Below are 19,365 nucleotides of genomic sequence, written 5' to 3'. Positions count from 1 at the left end.
TTGAATAAACATAATGAACAAGAATCCATCAATTCACCTAAACTTAGAATTTCTTTACTTTCTTTGATTAGAACTTTAACTTTCCTGGCTGAGTAAACCTTGTCCAAGATTTCCCACAATGGCTAATTTCTAGATGGGGAAACAGAAAAGAAAACAGTTCTAGTTCAATAATTAGTTATTAAAAATAAACAAAGAAATAATTATTTCTCTCAATTCCTTGGGAGGTAGATACTATTATTATCCCAATTTTATAGCTGAGGAAACAGGCTGACAGAGTTTGAGTGACTTGCTCTGTGTCACATAGTGCTTGAGACTAGATGTGAATCCAGATCTTCCTGATTCTAGGGTTATTGATACATCTACTTAGCCACCTAGCTGCCTCTCAGGAGTTATGGTACAAGGAAATCAAATCAAACTACAACCAGGTATTTTTCAAAGCTACTCCTACAGCTCAGGTCCCATGAAGGGGCAAATTCATCATTCTAATTCACAGTACTAGGAGCTAAGGAACAGGTAAAGTATATTGACATGTCTCAAGCTCTGACTATCCTGACTACCCTCAGGGTCTATAGGATTTTTTGTCCAGACTAGAATTGTCTTGGGTTGTTTGTTCTTGTGAGTGGCTTCTTGAGGTAAATGGTGCTGCCATCTCAATTTCTGAAAGGCTAGCATTGGAGAACTGTAGCAATTCTGACATTTGGGTCAAACTCCACAAGACATGTGGAAGAAAGTATAAAAGCCACTCTCAAGTCAACTTTTAAAGACAAATTTGAATTCAGGATGAGACCTTGAAACTCAGATCCCAAGGGAAAGGTCTTTGGGAGACCACTCTGTTTGCTGGGATAGTGGGCAAAAGAGACAAAGACCATGGAATAAAACAAAACTATTACTGGGGGAGAAGGAAGTAACCCAGCTAGAAGAAACTTATCTGGAGACTCAGAACGTTGTGGGACATCACATTGGCAGATGCGCAATAAGCTTCACCTTATTTGGGTCAATAGTGACTTTTGTGCAAGTCTCAGTGGACTCATTCAATCTTCAGGATGATCAGGAGGATAGTTCACATCACCAGTAACATTCACTGCACTCTGATTGAATTCAATCATGACAGTAGAGAGGTAGTCCGTCCCCCAGAGTCTGACCAATGTCCTCATGCTATGCTGAGCCCTTCATCTCACATTTTTCAGGAGGAAGTTGAAAGAGGAATGAATGAGGTAGGAAGTTAACCTATGATGGAAGACAGGGCAGTGGTCATTTCATTTGGCTCTAGGATATAATAGAAATGTCTCATTGGTGGCCATTAGCAGAGACAAGGGACTTTTAGAAGAGGCGGTCCAGAGTCCAGACCAGAGAGTGGGAGAGATCATACTATGGATGAGTGCTATGGCACATAGCTGACAGATTACCATGAGGTGTAGTTACAGTGAGCCAAAAGTGCTCTGAAGAAAAAGCATGAACCCTATGTGTGAGGTACCAATTTAACACATTAACTACTTTTAATTAATTAATTTTAATTAATTTCTAAAGGAGCATAAGTACTGTTAGCACCCTCTAGGTTTCAGGCATCCTAGCACAATGTCCTGTCCCACCACCTTAGTTATAGCTCTAAGGTGATGCTTGGTGGTAATAATAAGAGTTAGATTCAACTATACAATCTCTGCATTCATTTTCCTTTTCTCTATTTCTTCTATTCCAAATTTTCATTTTCTACTACTTGGAATATCCTGCTTTTCATCATGCTCACAAGTACTTATGGCATTTCCCCTCTCCCCCCCACCATATGTTACAACTGTTCCTATGGGGATGCCCATCATTTGGGAAATGTCAAGTTGTGGTTTATGATTGTGAGGTTTATAAGAAATGACAAAGGGTCTGGTTCAGAAAAACCTGGCAAGGTTTATATGAACTGATGAAAAGTGAGATGAGCAGAAAAAGGAGGATATTGAACACAGTAGTAACACTATTGTCATGATGATTAACTGAAAGAGTTAGCTACTCTTATCAGTGTAATAATTCAAGATAGTTCTGAAGAAGTTCATGATGAAAAAATAAAATGCTATCCATCTCCACAAGGAGAATTGATGAATTTTGAATGCATATTGAAGCATATTTTTTTCACTTAAAAATTTTTTAAAGCAACATAGCTAATTAGGAAATATGTTTTGCATGATTTCACATGTATAGTGGGTATCATTTTGCTTGCCTTCTCAATGAGTGAGGGATAGGCTGAAAAAGAGAGAGAATTTGGAATTCAAATTGTAAAAACAGTTGTCCCTGTCCAACAAGAGCTCTTATTGGGATATGAGCATTACATAAGATTATAGGGATGCAATACCCAAAGACAATATCTCCAACATAAGATTCCATGATTTAAAATACGGGGCACATCCCGGACCACTCTTACTCCACCAACATTAGGAGAAAAAAAAATCTTTACCAGTTTCTGTATGGACTTGGCTTTTTGCTCTCCTCCTCCCATCAAGCAAATATTACTTTGTCTGCCACATAAATCCATTAAGCAGAAGGGTGCTGCCTCTCTGCCTGTTACGTTAGTCTAGCTATAGAAGGAATTCAGAGAACTACAAAAGTCTTCTGAGCAGTCAAACATACTTTCCAGTTTGTTCTGAGGGTGTGTCCCATTGCTCAGGAAAGAAGGTGCCAAGAGAGACTAAGCTCATTCATTGCCTTGAGGTGCATTTCTGTTGGACTCACTAATTCATCATTGATTTGGAGCAAATACTTTTGCCTCCCTCATATCCTTCATTGCCAGCCTCTAAACCTTATCTGTGCGAGCAGAGAGCTTCAGGGGAGTATCTGAAAGGACCATGCCTTATCCCTACCGGGCCCCAGGACCCCAAAAACCTCCAGTCCCCAAGGATTCCCGTGCTATCCACTCCTCAGGCCAGACCTACGAACAACTGAGGCAGGACTGCCTACAGAGGGGCATCCTTTTTGAAGATGGGGACTTTCCAGCCAACAATTCCTCCCTCTTCTTCAGTGAGAGGCCCTCCATACCTTTTGTGTGGAAACGCCCAGGGGTAAGTGCTGAAGAAATGGGGAAGGAGGGAAAAGAGGGAGAACCCAATCGCTGCTGTTTAACTCTGTGGCTGGGTAATTAACTCTGGGCATAGGAGTCTCTATGAATTACCAAGGAAAAAGGATAAAATTGGAGAGACTGTAGCAGGGATGAGGTGCAGGCAATGAAGTAAACCACTGATAGCTGTGATTTAGCTAAGTTTGCCACATCTTTGGTTCTGAAAGTTTGCATCTTAAGGATAGAAAGGCAGTGACCAATTGGAAGGGGCAGGGCAGGACAGGCAGGTAATGAGCTCTTTTGGAATGAACATCGCAGGGCATCTGATGCCTATCCCATCTCTGTGACTGAGGACCTTGTGGCAAAGAGCTGTGGTGGTCCAGAGAGGGGTAGAACAAATATATAGCAAAAATTGTTGATTATTCTTAAAATGTAAATTAGAAAGCTTTAACCTCTCTTAGTGAAAAAAATTTTTAAAGGGAGGGGCATTTTCCATCTATAGGATAAAATGTAAAAAAGACACAGGGTTTTGGGGAAATTGACCCTTCAGTTAGTGCTGAGAAATAAAGTTATTGAATTATAATGCAACTAACATTTGTATTTTCTGTGGAAAATACAGGAGAGTTTTTTCTTCTGGAACTACTGTCTCCCTATTCCTTGGGGAAGTTGAGACTTTCTTCAATTTGTAGCAGGGAAGGGGCCAGAGTAATCCCTGAGACAGAAGATGAGGGCTTGGTGTTTCAGGATCTTGGGAAGAAAATGGGCCCCAAGATCTAGGGACATTTTCTAACAGAAGGTATTTGATGTGAAATGTTAATATTTGCCACTCTAGATAATAGTAGATTGGCTTTTCCTGCTTGTGATCTGATTTTCCACTCCTCTTGGGTGTGTGCTGGTTTGGGAGTGGTTCTTGTTGACAAGCTAGCTATATCTGCCCTAGGTCACCCACCTTAAGATGCATCAGGTGCACAACCCATCCCTGATTTTACCAGGGTGATTACACCTAAGTATTGGTCCTCCAAAATAATAACTGACTTGAATATCATTTTACATGGTATTTCATGTGATCCTCACAACAGGCAGAGGTGCTATTATCATCCCCATTTTATTGATGAGGAAACTGAATCTGTCTTGTCAAAGACAAAGCTAGTAAGAGTCTGAGGTAAGATTTGAATTCAGTTATTCCTTACTTTAAGTCATTACCTGATCCATTATGCCACCTAGCTGTCTTAAGAATTAACACGATAGTAGAATAGGAAATTACATTCACTTTGCCATCCTGTATGGGGTTGATGAGAATTTATGACATTGTTCTCATCCACTGAATTTAAAGATGATCTCTCTGGATCTTAAATTTCTTCATCTCAAAAAATGAGATTGGACCAGATGTTGTATACAGTCCCTATCAGTTATAAATCTTTATGATCCTATGGGTCTGATGACAGTGTTATTTTCCACTCTGGATTTCTAGGCAATGGGGGAGAGAAAGAGAGCGAGACAGAGAGAGACAGACAGACAGAGACAGAGAGAGATAGACAGAGAGACAGAGAGAGAGATAAAGAGAGAGACAGAGAAAGACAGAAAGAGGGAGAGAGAGAGAGAAAGAGGAAGAAAGAGAGAGAGAGAGAGAGAAAGACAGAGAAGGAAAGAGAGAGAGGAAAGAGGGAGACAGGGATAAACAGAGAATGATGGGGGAGAGGTAGAGAGACAGAGAGAAGAGGAGAGTGGGAGAGACAATGGTCAAGTGGAGAGAGCCGGCCTCTGAGTCAGGAAGCCTTGGATTTATATCTTACTTCTGACTCTACTTGCTACCTGTGATATCCTGACAAATCACACAGACTCTCAGTGCCTTAGGCAATTGCTGCCCAGTGCTGATCTGACCGGTTCTTTACTAGCACTTCCCTATATCAGTGAAAACAAACAAAAAGAAGAGGACTTTATTACTTGAGCTGGTGACGGTAGCAATGACTATTTTAATGCTGTTACACCCAATATAGAACAGCTGTATGACAGTGGATAGAGCACCAGGTCTGAGGTCAGGAACAGCTGAGTTTAAATCCAGTTTCAGACATGTGCTAGTTTAGCATCTCTGGCCAAGTCACTTTACCCTATTTGCTTCAATTTCCTTATCTGTAAAATGAGCTGGAGAAGGAAATAGCAAATGACTCCAGCGGGGGCCATGGGGAGAAAGACATAACTGAAAATGACTGAATGACAACAACAAGGGCCTCACAACCTGCCAAGTCAAGTAAAGTGATGTCGGACAAGTAGTTTATTTTCTCTTTGCCTCAGTATTCTCAGGTGTAACTGGGAGATAACAAAACCTACCTCTGAGGGATCATTGAGGGCACTAAAACTTAGGGATATAAAGTGCCTGGACAAAGGTGGAGTCAGGACTTGAATCCAAGCCCTTTAAATCTATATCCAGCATTCGTTCACCTTCATCCTTCCCTGACAAGAACTTTTGGGATGGTTAATCAAACAAAGTCCAAAGTAAATAAAAATTATTATTTCTGTAGTCTTACTCTGTGCATGTGTGTGTGTGTGTGTGTGTGTGTGCGTATGCATATGTGCTTTCTGGCTTCATTTATTCAGGGAACTAACTTAATTACAATCATAAAACACTATATAAACATGAAAAGCTCTTTAACTGGGAAAACATCAATAAAGATTTTCAATACATTCTAATAGAACTGGGAATACAAACCAAGTAGCTTTGTTTCCGAGGCTCCTTTCTCTAGCAACATATAGAGTCATTCTTTAAAACTGTGTTTGGATTCTGAATTTTGTGATATTAACATGACATTACTTCAATTCAATAAATATTTGCTAAGTGCCTTCTGTGGGCCAAGAACTATGCTTAGCACCGGGAACGGGGGAAAAAGGCAAAAAACAGTCCCTGCCCTCAAAAAGTTTACAGTCTAATGGGGAAGACAACAAGCATTTAGAGTTACAAAGCAAAGTATATAAAGATAAATGGAGATTGTTTAACAGAAAGAAGGCATTGGATTTAAGAGAAGTTGGGGAAGGTTTCCTGAGGTGGGATAAGCCAAAGAGGTCAAGCATTAGAGCAAAAGAGAGAGTTCCAAGCATTAGGGAGAGCCAGAGAGAGAATTCCCAGAGTGTCTGGTTCCTAAAACAGACAGGATCAAAGAGTAGGTGGTAGGGAGTAAGGTGTAAGAAGACTGAAAAGGTAGGAAGGGGCTAGGTTATGAAGGGCTCTGAATGCCAAACAAGATGTTTTGTGTTTGGTTCTGAAGGCAATTAGAAGTCACTGAAGTTTATTGGGGGATGATGATATGATCAGATTTGCATTTCAGAAAAATCACTTTAGTGGTCAGAGAGCTTAGTTCCCAAAAGCACTCTCAAAACAATACAACTTTTTAGATACAGACTTAATTTACAGTCACTGACATATCTGGAATTACACCTCCTCCCCATCCAAATATTTCAAAAAGAGGTTCAGTCTCACTCCCCACTAGCCATGATGATACTTCTCTTCCCAGTGTCGCCCGCCCACCTATGCAATCAACTACTTTCCATTTTCTACTGAAGACTTCTATAGTCCTTTTTATAGCCTGCTCTGATCTCCCCCGACCTCTCCACAGCTGGTGTACCTGAGCAGTTCTCCATGAGCAGAACACATCCTTGTCCAAAATGGAAGCACCATAAGATGGAGTCATGCAAGTCATCACTCCCAGCACTTCCCCAACTGTCTTTTCCCTTCCACAACGGCCAATACCACATCTGTTATTTAGGTGTGTGTACTTACTCATAGAAAGAGGAGGAGGAGAATGTATCCTGTAGGAGCAGCTAGGTGGCACAGTGGATACAGCATTGGCTCTGAAGTCAGGAGGACCGAAGTTCAAATTTGGTCTCAGACACTGAACACTTCCTGGCTGTGTGATCCTGAGCAAGTCACTTAACCCACCCCCACTCCCCAATTGCCTCAGGAAAAAAAAAAAAAGAACTGAATCCTATAGATATGAGAAACCCATTTCAAAAGTGTAGTTTGGCAATTAGAAGCAACATGGTATAGCAAAGACTTTTATTAGCTTTAGAGTTATGAAGACCTGGTTTCATGTTCTGGTTCTTCCAAATTATATGATCTTAAGCCAGTCACCTCAAGTCTTTGGGCCTTATTCTCTCCATCTGTGTTACCTGGTATAAACAGGATGATGATAACTGACAATAGGGAGAATGCAGAGTGCTTAGTCTTCTTTTGCTTGATTTATATCCCAAGAAGAATGAACTTTACTTTGGAAAAGACAGAGCAAATCTCCAACATAAACTCCATGTAATCAATACTTAAAATAAGTAAGGAGAGAAAAGAATATCTCATTGCTCTTGATGAATTTAAGTTGCCTGGTTCAGGTAAACTACATTCTTAGGTCTTGGGAAAAAAACAAACAAACAAACAAACAAAACCTGGCAAATGTGATTGTTGAACCATTGTCAAGAATATTTGAAAGATTATTAAAGGTGGCTGGGTGACTTTGGGGATAGGGTTAGAATTGGAGGCAGGAAGACCTGAATTTGAATCCTACTTCAGATGTTTAACTGGCTCTAGGTTCCTAAACAAGATATAATCATTATAAGTTTCAGTTTCTCCATTTGCAAAAATGGAGCTAATAGCACTCACCTCACAGAGTTGTTTTAAAGATCAAAGAGAATATATGCAAAACATTTTGAAAAACAAAGTGTTAAAATGTTAGGCATTATTATTATGAAAAAACAGGTGTGTTATTACATGATTTAAGAAGGATAAAATACAGATATTGCCTTGATTTTTAGAAAAAGAAAAGAGTTCAGAGTTTGAAAACTATAGGCCAAGGAGCTTGACTTTAATTTTTGATAAAATGTTTTAAAAAGATTATTGGTGAGTAATTAGAAAAGGTGATTACCAAAAAAATCAACATGGTTTCATCAAAACCTGGTCTTGCCAGACCAACCTCCTTTCCTTTTTTTCTTGGATAGGCTTACTAAAATAGTAGATGAGTGAAATGTTGTAGATATAACTTAGCTGAATTTTAGCAAAGCTTTTTTAAACATCTCATGCTATTTTTAAAAAAAAATTTTTTTTTTGGAGAAGAGAGATGTGTTCTAAGTAATACAATAAAATGATTCAGGATTTGTTGGATGATCAAATTCAGAGTAGTCCTTGTTAATGATTCATTGATAATTTGGCTGATCTCCTGTAGAATAATCTAGGGATCTGTGGTTGGCTGTACCTCTTTTAATATTTTTATTAGACTTGGAGAAAAGCTTACAAGGCTACTCATCAAATGTGCAGATAATTATATTATCTTTATCCCAGCTTTGCAGTCTGAAAAGGATAGCTAGCATAATATATGACTGAGTCAGTATCCAAAAGGATCTTGGCAGATTAGAGAATTGGACTTAGATAATATGAAATTAAATAACAATAAAGTCTGCATTACCAAAGAAAAAATCAATGTCACAGTTATGCGGTAGGGGAGGAGAAAGCTATTGTTTTGAAAAGATTTTGTGGAGTTTTGGTAGTCAGTAAGCTCAATGTCTGCAATGTGATAAAGCATCCCAGAAAGCTAAAGTGGTCTTAGACTGCACTAACAGAGTTGTAGTTCCAGAAATAGGAAGGTGATAGTTCTATTATACTATCTCCTTCTCTGATTTCATCTGGAATATTGTGTTCAGTTTTGGGCACTGTAGTTTAAGAAGGACATAGATAAGCTGGAGTGTCCAGATGAGGACCATTAAGGTGATAAAAGAGTTTGAATTTATTACATAGAAAGATTGGTTAAAAGAATGAGCATGGTTACCTGGTAGAAAAGAAGATGTAATAAGGAGTCAGAAAGACATCTTTGTGAGTTCAAATCTGGCCTCAAATACTAGTCAGAACTTATTTACCTCAGTTTCCATCTGTAAAATTAATTGGAGAAGGAAATGATAAACCACTCCAACATCTTTGCCAAGAAATCTCAAATGGGGTCACAAAGAATCAGACACAAGTGAAAAATGCTGAACAACAATAACAAAGAGAAGATTCAGTAAGGACATGGATGGCTTAATATGTAGCCTTGACATATGAAGAATGTATTATATTTGTTAAAAAAAAAAAAAGCCATGTTCAAGTATTTGAAGAGTTGCCATATTTGTAGAGGAGATATTTGACTTGTTCCCTTTGGCCTCATGGAGCAGAATCAGAAGCAAATTGTGGAAGTTATAAAGAGTTTAATTTTAGTCAAAATATCAGGAAAAAGCTTCCAAATTATATGATTGTTGTTGTTTATTTATACCTGACTTTTTGTGACCCCATTTGAGTTCACATACGATGTTTTACAAACCTTAAAGAATTATATAAATACTAGCTTTAATAATAATTATTGTGATTATAAAATGAGGTAATTAAATTGTATGATATATAGTTTTTTTTCCAATGCTAACTTTGAATGAGCTTATAAGAATTCTTCATTGCAAGTGAATCAGTTCAATCTATAAAAAACTGTACTAAGTGTTCACAACTAGGTACTCATAGAAAATGCTGGTAAAGTCAAACATAATATTATGGGTCTAGAAGAGACTTTAGATATTAATCCCTGCCTTTGAAAATCTCATGATCTAATGGCTATAATAGGGCACAAAATATGAAAAATGACCAAATGCACAAAAGAAATTTATAAAGGTATCACAATGACAACTTTGATCAATTTCTTTCTTCATTCAAACACTCCATATTCCCAATTAGTCTCTAGCAAGAGACACATGACTGCTATTTGCCTTTCTTTACCTTTCCTGAGATCTTCCAAAAGACTGCAAGGATTTTTTACCTGTGAGGCAGAAAGCCAATGTTTCAGCTGAGATCTGATAACCAAATGTCACTGGATCTTCTTGAGGTTGGAGATGGTCAATATGACAAGTGACTTGCTGATGAAAAATTAAAGTTTTTATGGAAAAGAGATCAGAGTCAATTTTATATTACTTTAAACCTTCCCCCCAAAAAAGGAACAGGATTTTTGAAAAAATTATACAATTGATAATGAGTATGAGAACTCTGACAGAGAAACAAGTTCTTTTTTGTTGAGCGGTTTCAAAAAATCGTTTCTCAACCTTTTCATATTACTGTTCTAAGCCAGGTAGGACATATGTCACTCAATAATGTTTAATGATGTGAGGATTTACTGAGCCCTTTGCAGGGCTGCTCATCCACCTTTGGTATCCACCTGGTGCTCAACTCTCACCTTTGACTCCAAAAAACTATAGTCTGCAGGGCACCTATACTTTGGTAAAACTATCTTGGGAAATGGGCTAAACTAGGTTGAGAGTAACTCAAACTTGTTGGTGAATTAGGGGATGTCCACCCCAAGCAGATGAAGACTTTTCCTGGTGGAATGAGTGGATGAAAATAATTTGTTTCAGTGGTCATAAAGGCAGATGAAGAAAGTGCTGTGGAGAATTTAAGAGTTTGGTCAGACATTGAAGACACCTCAGTCATCTCCTGCATCCTGGGCCATCACCATTGTCTTGACTTTTTTTTGCCATTGAACTTCAGTGACTCTGGAAGAGAAAGTAAGGCTGATGACTATGCAACTCTGCCTCACTTCAATGCAATTCAACCCTAAGTCAATCATTACCCTGTGGTGTCACTAGTGCTCTTTGAAAACAACAGATGAGAGAAAACTGGATCTAGAAACACTGAGCTACTAGTTCAAAGACATTGAGTCATTCATTCAACAAACATTTATTAATGGAAACCTATGATTAAATATTAATAATAGCCAACATTTGCATAGCAGTTGGAAGAGTTGCAAAATGTTTTATATATCTCATTGGAACCTTGCAAAATAATACTATAAGGTATTTTTTATTATCCCCATCTTACAGAAGAGTAAACTAAGATTAAGAGAAGTCAAATGACTTTGAGCCAGTATTTGAGGCAAAAGTGAATTTGGATCTTCCTGACTCCAGTTCCAATACTCTACATGATATATATCTAGATGAATTTCAGCTCCATTATTTACTAGTTGTATGATTATGGGCTAGTCACAAAAGAGTAATATTTTTTCAGAGCAGGTTATTTAATGGGACAATATCTCTATTGCAAGTTACTTATGAAAAGAATACTATTTGAGCCATTTTTGTCAGAGTCATAGCAAGAAAAGCATTTTGTATATCAAAGACACTCATTGAATGAAATTAAATGCAAGGAACTTCTAGGTTGGAACAATTCAACAATCTGTCCTGGAGCTTAAAGGGATTTTAGAAATGAATTATTCCAACCTAATCTTTTTATGCTTTCAGGAAACTGAAGATGGGAGTGGGAAATTATTTGTCCTAGGTCATACAAGTTGGAAATGGAAAAGTCACGTACCCAACTCCATAGACTTTCTGTAGGTCAGTCTGTCTGTCCACTTTGCCCTAGAGGAGCAGCAAGACCAGCAACTAGAGCATAAGCTTCCTGCCTTCCATGTTAGTGCTCTTTCTAATAGCTAATATTCATCTTTTGTTCTTATGGGAAACGTCTCTTGGATGTTTTCCTAAACTACCTATGATTTTCCTGCTCACCCAGATAATAAACTTCTTTTCTTTCTGACTGAACTCAATTGTTTCTAGGGTCTTTCCCAGCTCTCACATCTTATGACCTAAATAAAAACAGTTTCCTAACTATGTTATTAATCAGTCATAAAACAAAACTAAGGCTAGGAGGAAAGTGAGATTCTACAGCAGACATTAAAACTTTTCCAAGTGTTCAGTATTGGGAAAAGAAAAGAAAACAAGCATTTATTAAGCACCAACTTATTGCCAGGAACTGTGCTAAGCAAATGTTATTTACAAATATTATTTTTTATTTTATATATCATTACTATTACTTTACAAATATTATTTCATTCGATCCTCACAATAATCCTGGATAATAAGTGCTATTATATCCACATTTCACAGTTGAGGAAACAGAAGCTGACAGTTTTTGAATTGTTTAAGTGATACATATTTAATGGGAGTCTGACACTGGATTTGAACTCACATCTTCCTGACTTCCTGACTATCCACTGTGCCACATATCTGTGCCACTCATGATAAGTACTAGGAAAGCCACAGGGAAGTTGTTGGACTTTCTGTGCCTCAGTTTCTTCAACTGTAAAATACCACCTACCCACTTCACAACAATGTTGTAGAGATGACAACTGTAATAGAGTACAAATAAAATATTGTCTTTGATCTTCAGGCCACTCATATATGTCATAAAGGTATCTTTGCACAATAGAGCACCTTGGAATGAATAGCTCTGCAAGTGAATCCTACCTCAGATTATTTCTTAGCTATATGACTCTAGAAAAGTCTCTAAACCTGTTTCTTTATCTGTAAAATGGAAATAATAATGCTTGTTTTGCCTATCTCATAGGGTTATTGGAAGGAAAATGTTTTGCAATGTGAAAATCACCAAAGCAATGCAAGTTATTATAGAAAACACTTCCAAATGCAATTACTGTATGAAACCTTATAGCCTGGAAAATGTGTATGATTCCAAAAAGTTCAATTGCCTCATAGTTGGCTGAAAGGTTTGGGACCCATTAGCTGAGAAGCAGTTGGAATTTCTCCAGAATAAATGGTCTATGCATATTCAAGCAAGATTGCTGTTCCCATAATTACTGAGAAAAATATTGCTTCCTCCTTTTCCTCCTCCTTAGTGGTATGCTACTCACATGAAGACCTGGGATAGGTGCCCTAATAGCAAACACTGAAGCTGAGCTGGGACAGCTACACCTTCTAGTTCCACCTCTTTGTTAAACATAGCATAACCCTGTGGAGAGGCTGACAAGGGGAGTAACAAGTCCATTTTACAGACTGTTCCCCCCACCTCAGATCCAATCCCAAGAGACATTCTTCACAATGTAAACAAGAAAGCAATAAAACTAGAAAGAACTCAATGGAGGAACAGATAAACCTCAGAAAAAAAAAAAAGAAAAAGAAAATCCCCACAGTTCTTAGAATCTTATCAAAGGTCAGTTTGTGTATATCTATCTATAGAAAAAGAGAGAGAGAAAGAGAAGGTCAAATCTTCTCATTTAAATTGTTCTGAAAAAAAAATTTTAGTATATAATCTGTTATAATACCAGGATTTGGAACTAAAAGAAAAATTAATGTCCCTACTTTGTAGAGAAAACTGAGGTCCAAAGAGATTATTTATTTTGAGGATAGCCCCAAGCATCAGAATTGCTATTTTTGTAACCAAAATTCCTTATCACACAGAGGAGCTGAGCCCTGGATGTTTTTGGTTTTTATGTATATGAGTTTTTGATTGTTATTGGTTTGCTTTTAACCGGACCTATGGTATCCATTGGTGAAAGGAGCTTGCCATAAGGAAAAAATTAATTCAGATCAGGAAGTGTTCCAAAAATTTTAGACTTCAAGAGTTGCCTGTGGGCATGCCCATCAACTGGGGAATGGATGAACAACTTGTGATATATGATTATAATGGATTACCATTGTGTTGTAAGAAATGACAATCAGGGTGGTTTCAGAAAAAAAAAAAATAGAAAGACTTACTTGAACTGAAATAAAATGAACAGAACCAAGAATACATTGTACACAGTAACAGCAATTTTATATGATGAAGAACTGTCAATGATTTGGCTATTCTCAGTAGTACAATGATACAAGAGAATGTTAAAGAATTATAATTACTTCTGTCTCCAGAGAAAGAACCATCTGAATGCAAATTAAAGTATCCTCCTTTCCTTCCTCCCTCCCTCCCTCCCTCCCTTCCTTCCTTTCTTCTTTCCTTCCTTCCTTCCTTTCTTCTTTCCTCCCTCCCTTCCTCCCTTCCTCCCTCCCTTCCTCCCTCCCTTCCTTCCTCCCTTCCTCCCTCCCTTCATTCCTTCCTTTCTTCTTTCCTCCCTTCCTTCCTCCTTTCCTTTTTTCCTCGTTCTTTCCTCCCTCCCTTCCTCCCTTCCTCCCTCCCTTCCTCCCTCCCTTCCTTCCTTTCTTCTTTCCTCCCTTCCTTCCTCCCTTCCTCCCTCCCTTCCCTCCCTCCCTTCCTCCCTCCCTTCCTTCTTTCCTCCCTTCCTTCCTCCCTTCCTCCCTTCTTTCCTCCCTTCCTTCCTTTCTTCTTTCCTCCCTTCCTCCCTCCCTTCCTCCCTCCCTTCCTTCTTTCCTCCCTTCCTTCCTCCCTTCCTCCCTTCCTCCCTTCCTCCCTCCCTTCCTTCTTTCCTCCCTTCCTTCCTCCCTTCCTCCCTTCCTCCCTTCCTTCCTCCCTTCCTCCCTTCCTCCCTTCCTCCCTCCCTCCCTCCCTTCCTCCCTTCCTCCCTTCCTTCCTCCCTTCCTCCCTTCCTCCCTCCCTTCCTTCTTTCCTCCCTTCCTCCCTCCCTTCCTTCTTTCCTTCCTTCCTTCCTTCCTTCTTTCCTTCCTTCCTTCCTTCCTTCCTTCCTTCCTTCCTTCCTTCCTTCCTTCCTTCCTTCCTTCCTTCCTTCCTTCCTTCCTTCCTTCTTTCCTTCCTTCCTTCCTTCCTTTCTTCCTTTCTTTCTTCCTTTCTTCTTTCCTTCCTTCCTTCCTTCCTTCCTTCCTTCCTTCCTTCCTTCCTTCCTTCCTTCCTTCCTTCCTTCCTTCCTTCCTTCCTTCCTTCCTTCCTTCCTTCCTTCTTTCCTTCCTTCCTTCTTCCCTCCCTTTTTCTTTCTCTCTTTCTTTCTTTCTTCCTACCTACATTTTTCCCTCACAGAATGACTAATATGAAAATGTTTTACATTGCTATGCATGTATAACCTGTATCAGATAACTTACTGTCTCAGGGACAAAGGAGGGGAAGGAGAAAGGAATAGAATTTGGAACTCAAAAAAACTAACAAACCTTAAAAATTGTTTTTACATGTAATTGGAGAAAATATTTAAAAACACAAAGAAGCTGCCTATAACACTGAGAAGTTGAGAGACTAGTCTAAGCTAATATGTGCAAGTGTTGTGACTAAACTGAGCTCTGACTCTCTATACTATATTCCCTAGTCATTCAAACTGATTCTTCCTCAAAGTCTACCTTTCATTGTTGTCTGACCATATTTTTTAACATCCTCCAAATATATCTGTTTATTCCTTTACACCTTTGTTCATGCTGTATGTACTTCCTGAATGGAATTTCCTCTTCTTTCCTTCTACCTAAACTAATCCCTTCATCCTTCAAAGCCCAGTTTACATCCCATCTGGTCCATGAAGCTATCTTCTCCTTCTTACCAACCACACTGTAATCTCATGGGTAGAAATGATGACTTTGAATTTCCTTATAATCTCCACAGAACCTAAGAGAGCTCTGAGTACTTATGGTTTTCAAAAATTATCTATTGATTAATGGCAACTAACATCTCAAAATACCACTAAATGATGTAACATACTCCATTTTAAAATGATCACTTAACATTGAAAAAAGACTGAGCTTTAAACTAATTATATAAAGATTCATCAAGTAAATTTATTGGTCCTTAGAAGCAAATATATCATGTCTTTCAACCTTGGGATGATTCATGAAAATCACCTAATGATCCATAAAGGCTTTGCCTCTTGTGTTTTGCAAGGTATAATCAATTGTAGCTTGGACTCATTCAAAAGAGTAGGAGTATTTTAGTGCAAAGAGAATTAAGATTTGAGTCAGAAAACTTTGTTTGAAGTACTAGTTTCAGCACTTCCTAGCTAAGTGACTCATTAATTTGCTTAATCTCTCTGAGTCTCACTTTTTTCCTTTCTAAAATGGCTATAACATTTATATTTACATATGAATAATCTATATGTAGTTTCTCTGGTTCATGTTCATACTCAGGGAAATCATAGGAATGTAAATTTCTGACTTATTTTTCTATTCCTTTTTCTGAAAATACTGAAATAAGATATTAAATATAAAACAGATTTTATTTAACCCAACAAAATATATAGAATGAATTTATATCCAAGCCCCATGAGCATCAAGAAAACTAATTCCTTTTATGAAAGGTACCAAGTAACTTTTTTTTTTTTTTTTTGGTGACTATTATCTTCCATTAGTAAATATACAGGTCACATGGCTTACATTAACAGAAAAGGCAGTACTAGGTGGATCCAAGACAGTATAGTACAAGCTGAGATCCAGATGAAGTCTCCTAATATTCCTCTCTAACCAACTTTAAAATAACATTTCAAATAAAATTTTGGAGCTGCAAAGCCAATAAAAAGTCAGAGGAAAACATTTTTTAAGTCTAAGATAACAGGAAGTCTACAAGAGAGATCTGTAACACTAGAGTTAGAAGAGAACCTTAATGGGTCAGGAGCATCCATGGCGGACCCTTGAAATGATCAGGCAATAGCAGCAGCAGCAGCAGCTTTTCAGTCCAAAAGCAGCCAGGAAAATTAAACAATGAATCAGAAAAGGATTAGAGAATACTAATTTGTTGTTGGCACTGGGTATATCTGGTGCTGATTAGCAATTTTATTCTGCAGTTTTGATTCACAGTTCCAGAACAGAGAAGAACACTTGTGATCAGTGAATAGAGTCCAGTGACTGATCACAGTTCCAGGGTCAAAAGAAGTTCTAGTACTTGACCAGGGGATCAGGGGTCATGGGCAGATAAAAGTACAGACCTCTCCCCAGGATAATCTTGGAAGCACTGAAAAGTTGCAGCTTCCACAATTAGTTCTGAAAATAGCATCATGAAAAAGCCTCAAGATTGACACAGTGCCTCCCCCTATCCTCAGTCCCACTCCAAAGTGAGCAGAGCCCCACTTTAACATAAAGTTCATAGTCAAGAAATAGCCTGGGAAAATACACAACCAACCACCACAAAAAAAAAAAAAAGAACTTGACTGTAAAAAGTTACTACAATAGTCTACTACTTCAATACAATACTACAAAGACCACAACATACACTTGAAGAAGACAGCAATGTGAAACAGCATCAAGCAAAGCTTCAAAAGAAAATAATTATACCCATGGTTAGCAAGACTTCCTAATGCAAGAAAATTATGAAAAGAGAATTAATATCTCAGTTAAAAGAGGCACAAAAATTACTAAAGAAAATACCACTTCCAAAAAAAATTGGCTTAATGATAAAAGAGGTGTAAAAATTCACTGAAGAATAGAACTCCCTAAAAAGTAAAATTGATCAAATGTAAAAGGAAGAACAAATTCTCATAAAAAAAATAATTCCTTAAAATGAAAACTGGGCGAGTAGAAGTGCATGATTCCATGAGATTTCAAATAACAATAAAAGGCAGAAAAATGAAAAAACAAGAAAATGTGAATATTGCTTTGGAAAAAACAACTGACTTGGAAAATAGATCAAGGTGAGATAATCTAAGAATTATTGTATTATCTGAAAGCAATGATAAAAAAAAAAGAGGCTGGACCTATATTTAAAGAAATTATACAGGAAAACTGTGCCAATATCTCAGAGGTTTTATGCAGAAAGTAAAATAGAAATGGAAAGAATCTACCAATTACCTCCTGAAAAAGATCTTCAGATGAAAACTCCTAGAATTATTATAGCCTAATTTCAGAGCTTCCAGATCGAGGAGAAAATATTACAAATGGCTATAAAGAAACAATACAACTATCATGGAGACACAGTCAGGATACATTACATTTAGCAGCTTCCATGTTAAGGAAATGGAAGGCTTAGAATATAATATTCCAGAGGGCAAAGAAGCTAGAATTACAACCAAGAATTATCTATTCCACAAAAGTGAATACATTCCTTCAGGGGAAAGAAAGAGGACTTCTAAACATTCCTAATGAAAGAACTAAAGCTGAATTGAAACAGAAGGCATCACAGACAATGAAGTAATATAAACAATTTTTATGGCAACTTTCTCTGATAAAAGCCTCATTTCTCACACAAGAACTGAGTGTAGACTAGGTCAAATTTATAAAAATGAAAGTCATTGTCTAATTAATAAATGATCAAAGGATTCCTGCCTATGAATAGGCAGTTTTTAGAAGAAGAAATCAAAGTTATCTATAGTCATATAAAATGTTGAAATTTCCAGGTTTCAGAAAAACCTGGAAAGACTTAAACAAACTGATGCAAAGGGAAATGAACAGAACCAGGAAATACACAGTTTTAGCCATTATGTGATGATTAACTGTGATTGACTCAGCTCTTTTCAGCAACATTATGATCCAAAATAAGTACAAAAGATTCACAAAGGAAAATGTTATCTATAACCAGATAAAGAACTGATATATATGGAATGCAGATCTAAGTATATTTTTTCCATTTAATTTTTCTTGAGTTTTTCTCCTTTGAATCTGTTTCTTCTTTCACAACTGTAGCTAATGTGGAAATATATGTTTTACATGATAGCGTGTGTATAAACCATATCAAACTGCCTGTCATCTTTGGAAGAGAAGAAACAAGGGAGGGAAGATGGGAGAAAATTTTGAAATTAAAAATCTTATAAAATAAATGCAATTTTTTTTACATATAACAAGCCAATTCCAAAGGATTTATGATTTTAAAAATGCTACTCATTTTCAGAAAAAGAACTGATAAAACTGTGCAAGTTGAAGTATAACTTTCTCACTTTTTTTATAATGTGGCTAACATGTAAATATGTTTTATATGATTTGATTTGATGTTTTACTAGGTATAACCAAGATATGTACAGGATAAATTGGAATAAATAGAAAGCATTAGAATTAAAGGGAATTGAGAAAGGCTTCCTGTAACTGGGATCTGAAGGACACCAGGGAAATCCAGGGATACTACAGAGGATAATATAGCATATCTATTTAGGCCAATTTGGTAACATGTAGAAAATGGATTAGAGAGAAGAGAAACAAATCAAGTAGAAGTTATTGCTATCATCTCAGTGGAAGATGACAAAAGTCCTCAGTAGTAGGATGAGTGGAAAGGAAATGGATGAGAGTTATGTTTTCTAAGGGGAATAAAAAAGACTTAACAAGTAATTTAAGATAGAGGCTAAAGGCAGAAAGAGGAATCAAGGATAACTGAGGTTGAAAACCTGAGGGACTAGAATACTAGTGATGCCCTTGAAAGAAATTGGAAAATCAAAAAGAGATTTGAATTGTCTTTCTTTTCTTTTCTCCTTCCTTCCTACTCTCTCTCTTTCCCTTCCTCCCTTCTTTCTTTCTTCCTTTCTTCCTTCTTTCCCTTTTTCTTTTTATCTTTTTCTTTCTCTCTCTTTCTCTTGCTTTCTTTCTCTATCTTGTTCTTTATTCTTTCTTTCTCTATCTTGTTCTTTTTTCTTTCTTTCTTCCTTTCTTCTTTTCTTTCTTTCTTTCTTCCTTTCTTCTTTTCTTTCTTTCTTTCTTCCTTCCTTTCTTCTTTTCTTTCTTTCTTTCTTCCTTCCTTTCTTCTTTTCTTTCTTTCTTTCTTC

The 19,365-nt window shown here is 37.3% G+C and overlaps 1 protein-coding gene across 1 annotated transcript in view; it reads left to right on the top strand.

Annotated features, from left to right (window-relative positions):
• The first annotated feature begins 2,680 nt into the window (after positions 1-2,680).
• The window catches only part of CAPN9 (calpain 9), a 62,197-nt gene continuing 45,512 nt past the window's right edge, over positions 2,681-19,365 (top strand). Inside the window, exon 1 of the mRNA XM_074262360.1 lies at positions 2,681-3,038. Within this exon, the coding sequence (XP_074118461.1) occupies positions 2,826-3,038 (213 nt within the window). The 5' untranslated portion in view covers positions 2,681-2,825. The remainder of the gene's footprint in view (positions 3,039-19,365) is intronic.

This window comes from Sminthopsis crassicaudata, chromosome 4, assembly GCF_048593235.1.
Source record: "Sminthopsis crassicaudata isolate SCR6 chromosome 4, ASM4859323v1, whole genome shotgun sequence".
Taxonomy (NCBI): Eukaryota; Metazoa; Chordata; class Mammalia; order Dasyuromorphia; family Dasyuridae; genus Sminthopsis; species Sminthopsis crassicaudata.
Note: the sequence above shows the minus strand (reverse complement) of the source record. Positions and strands in the feature narration are given on the sequence as shown.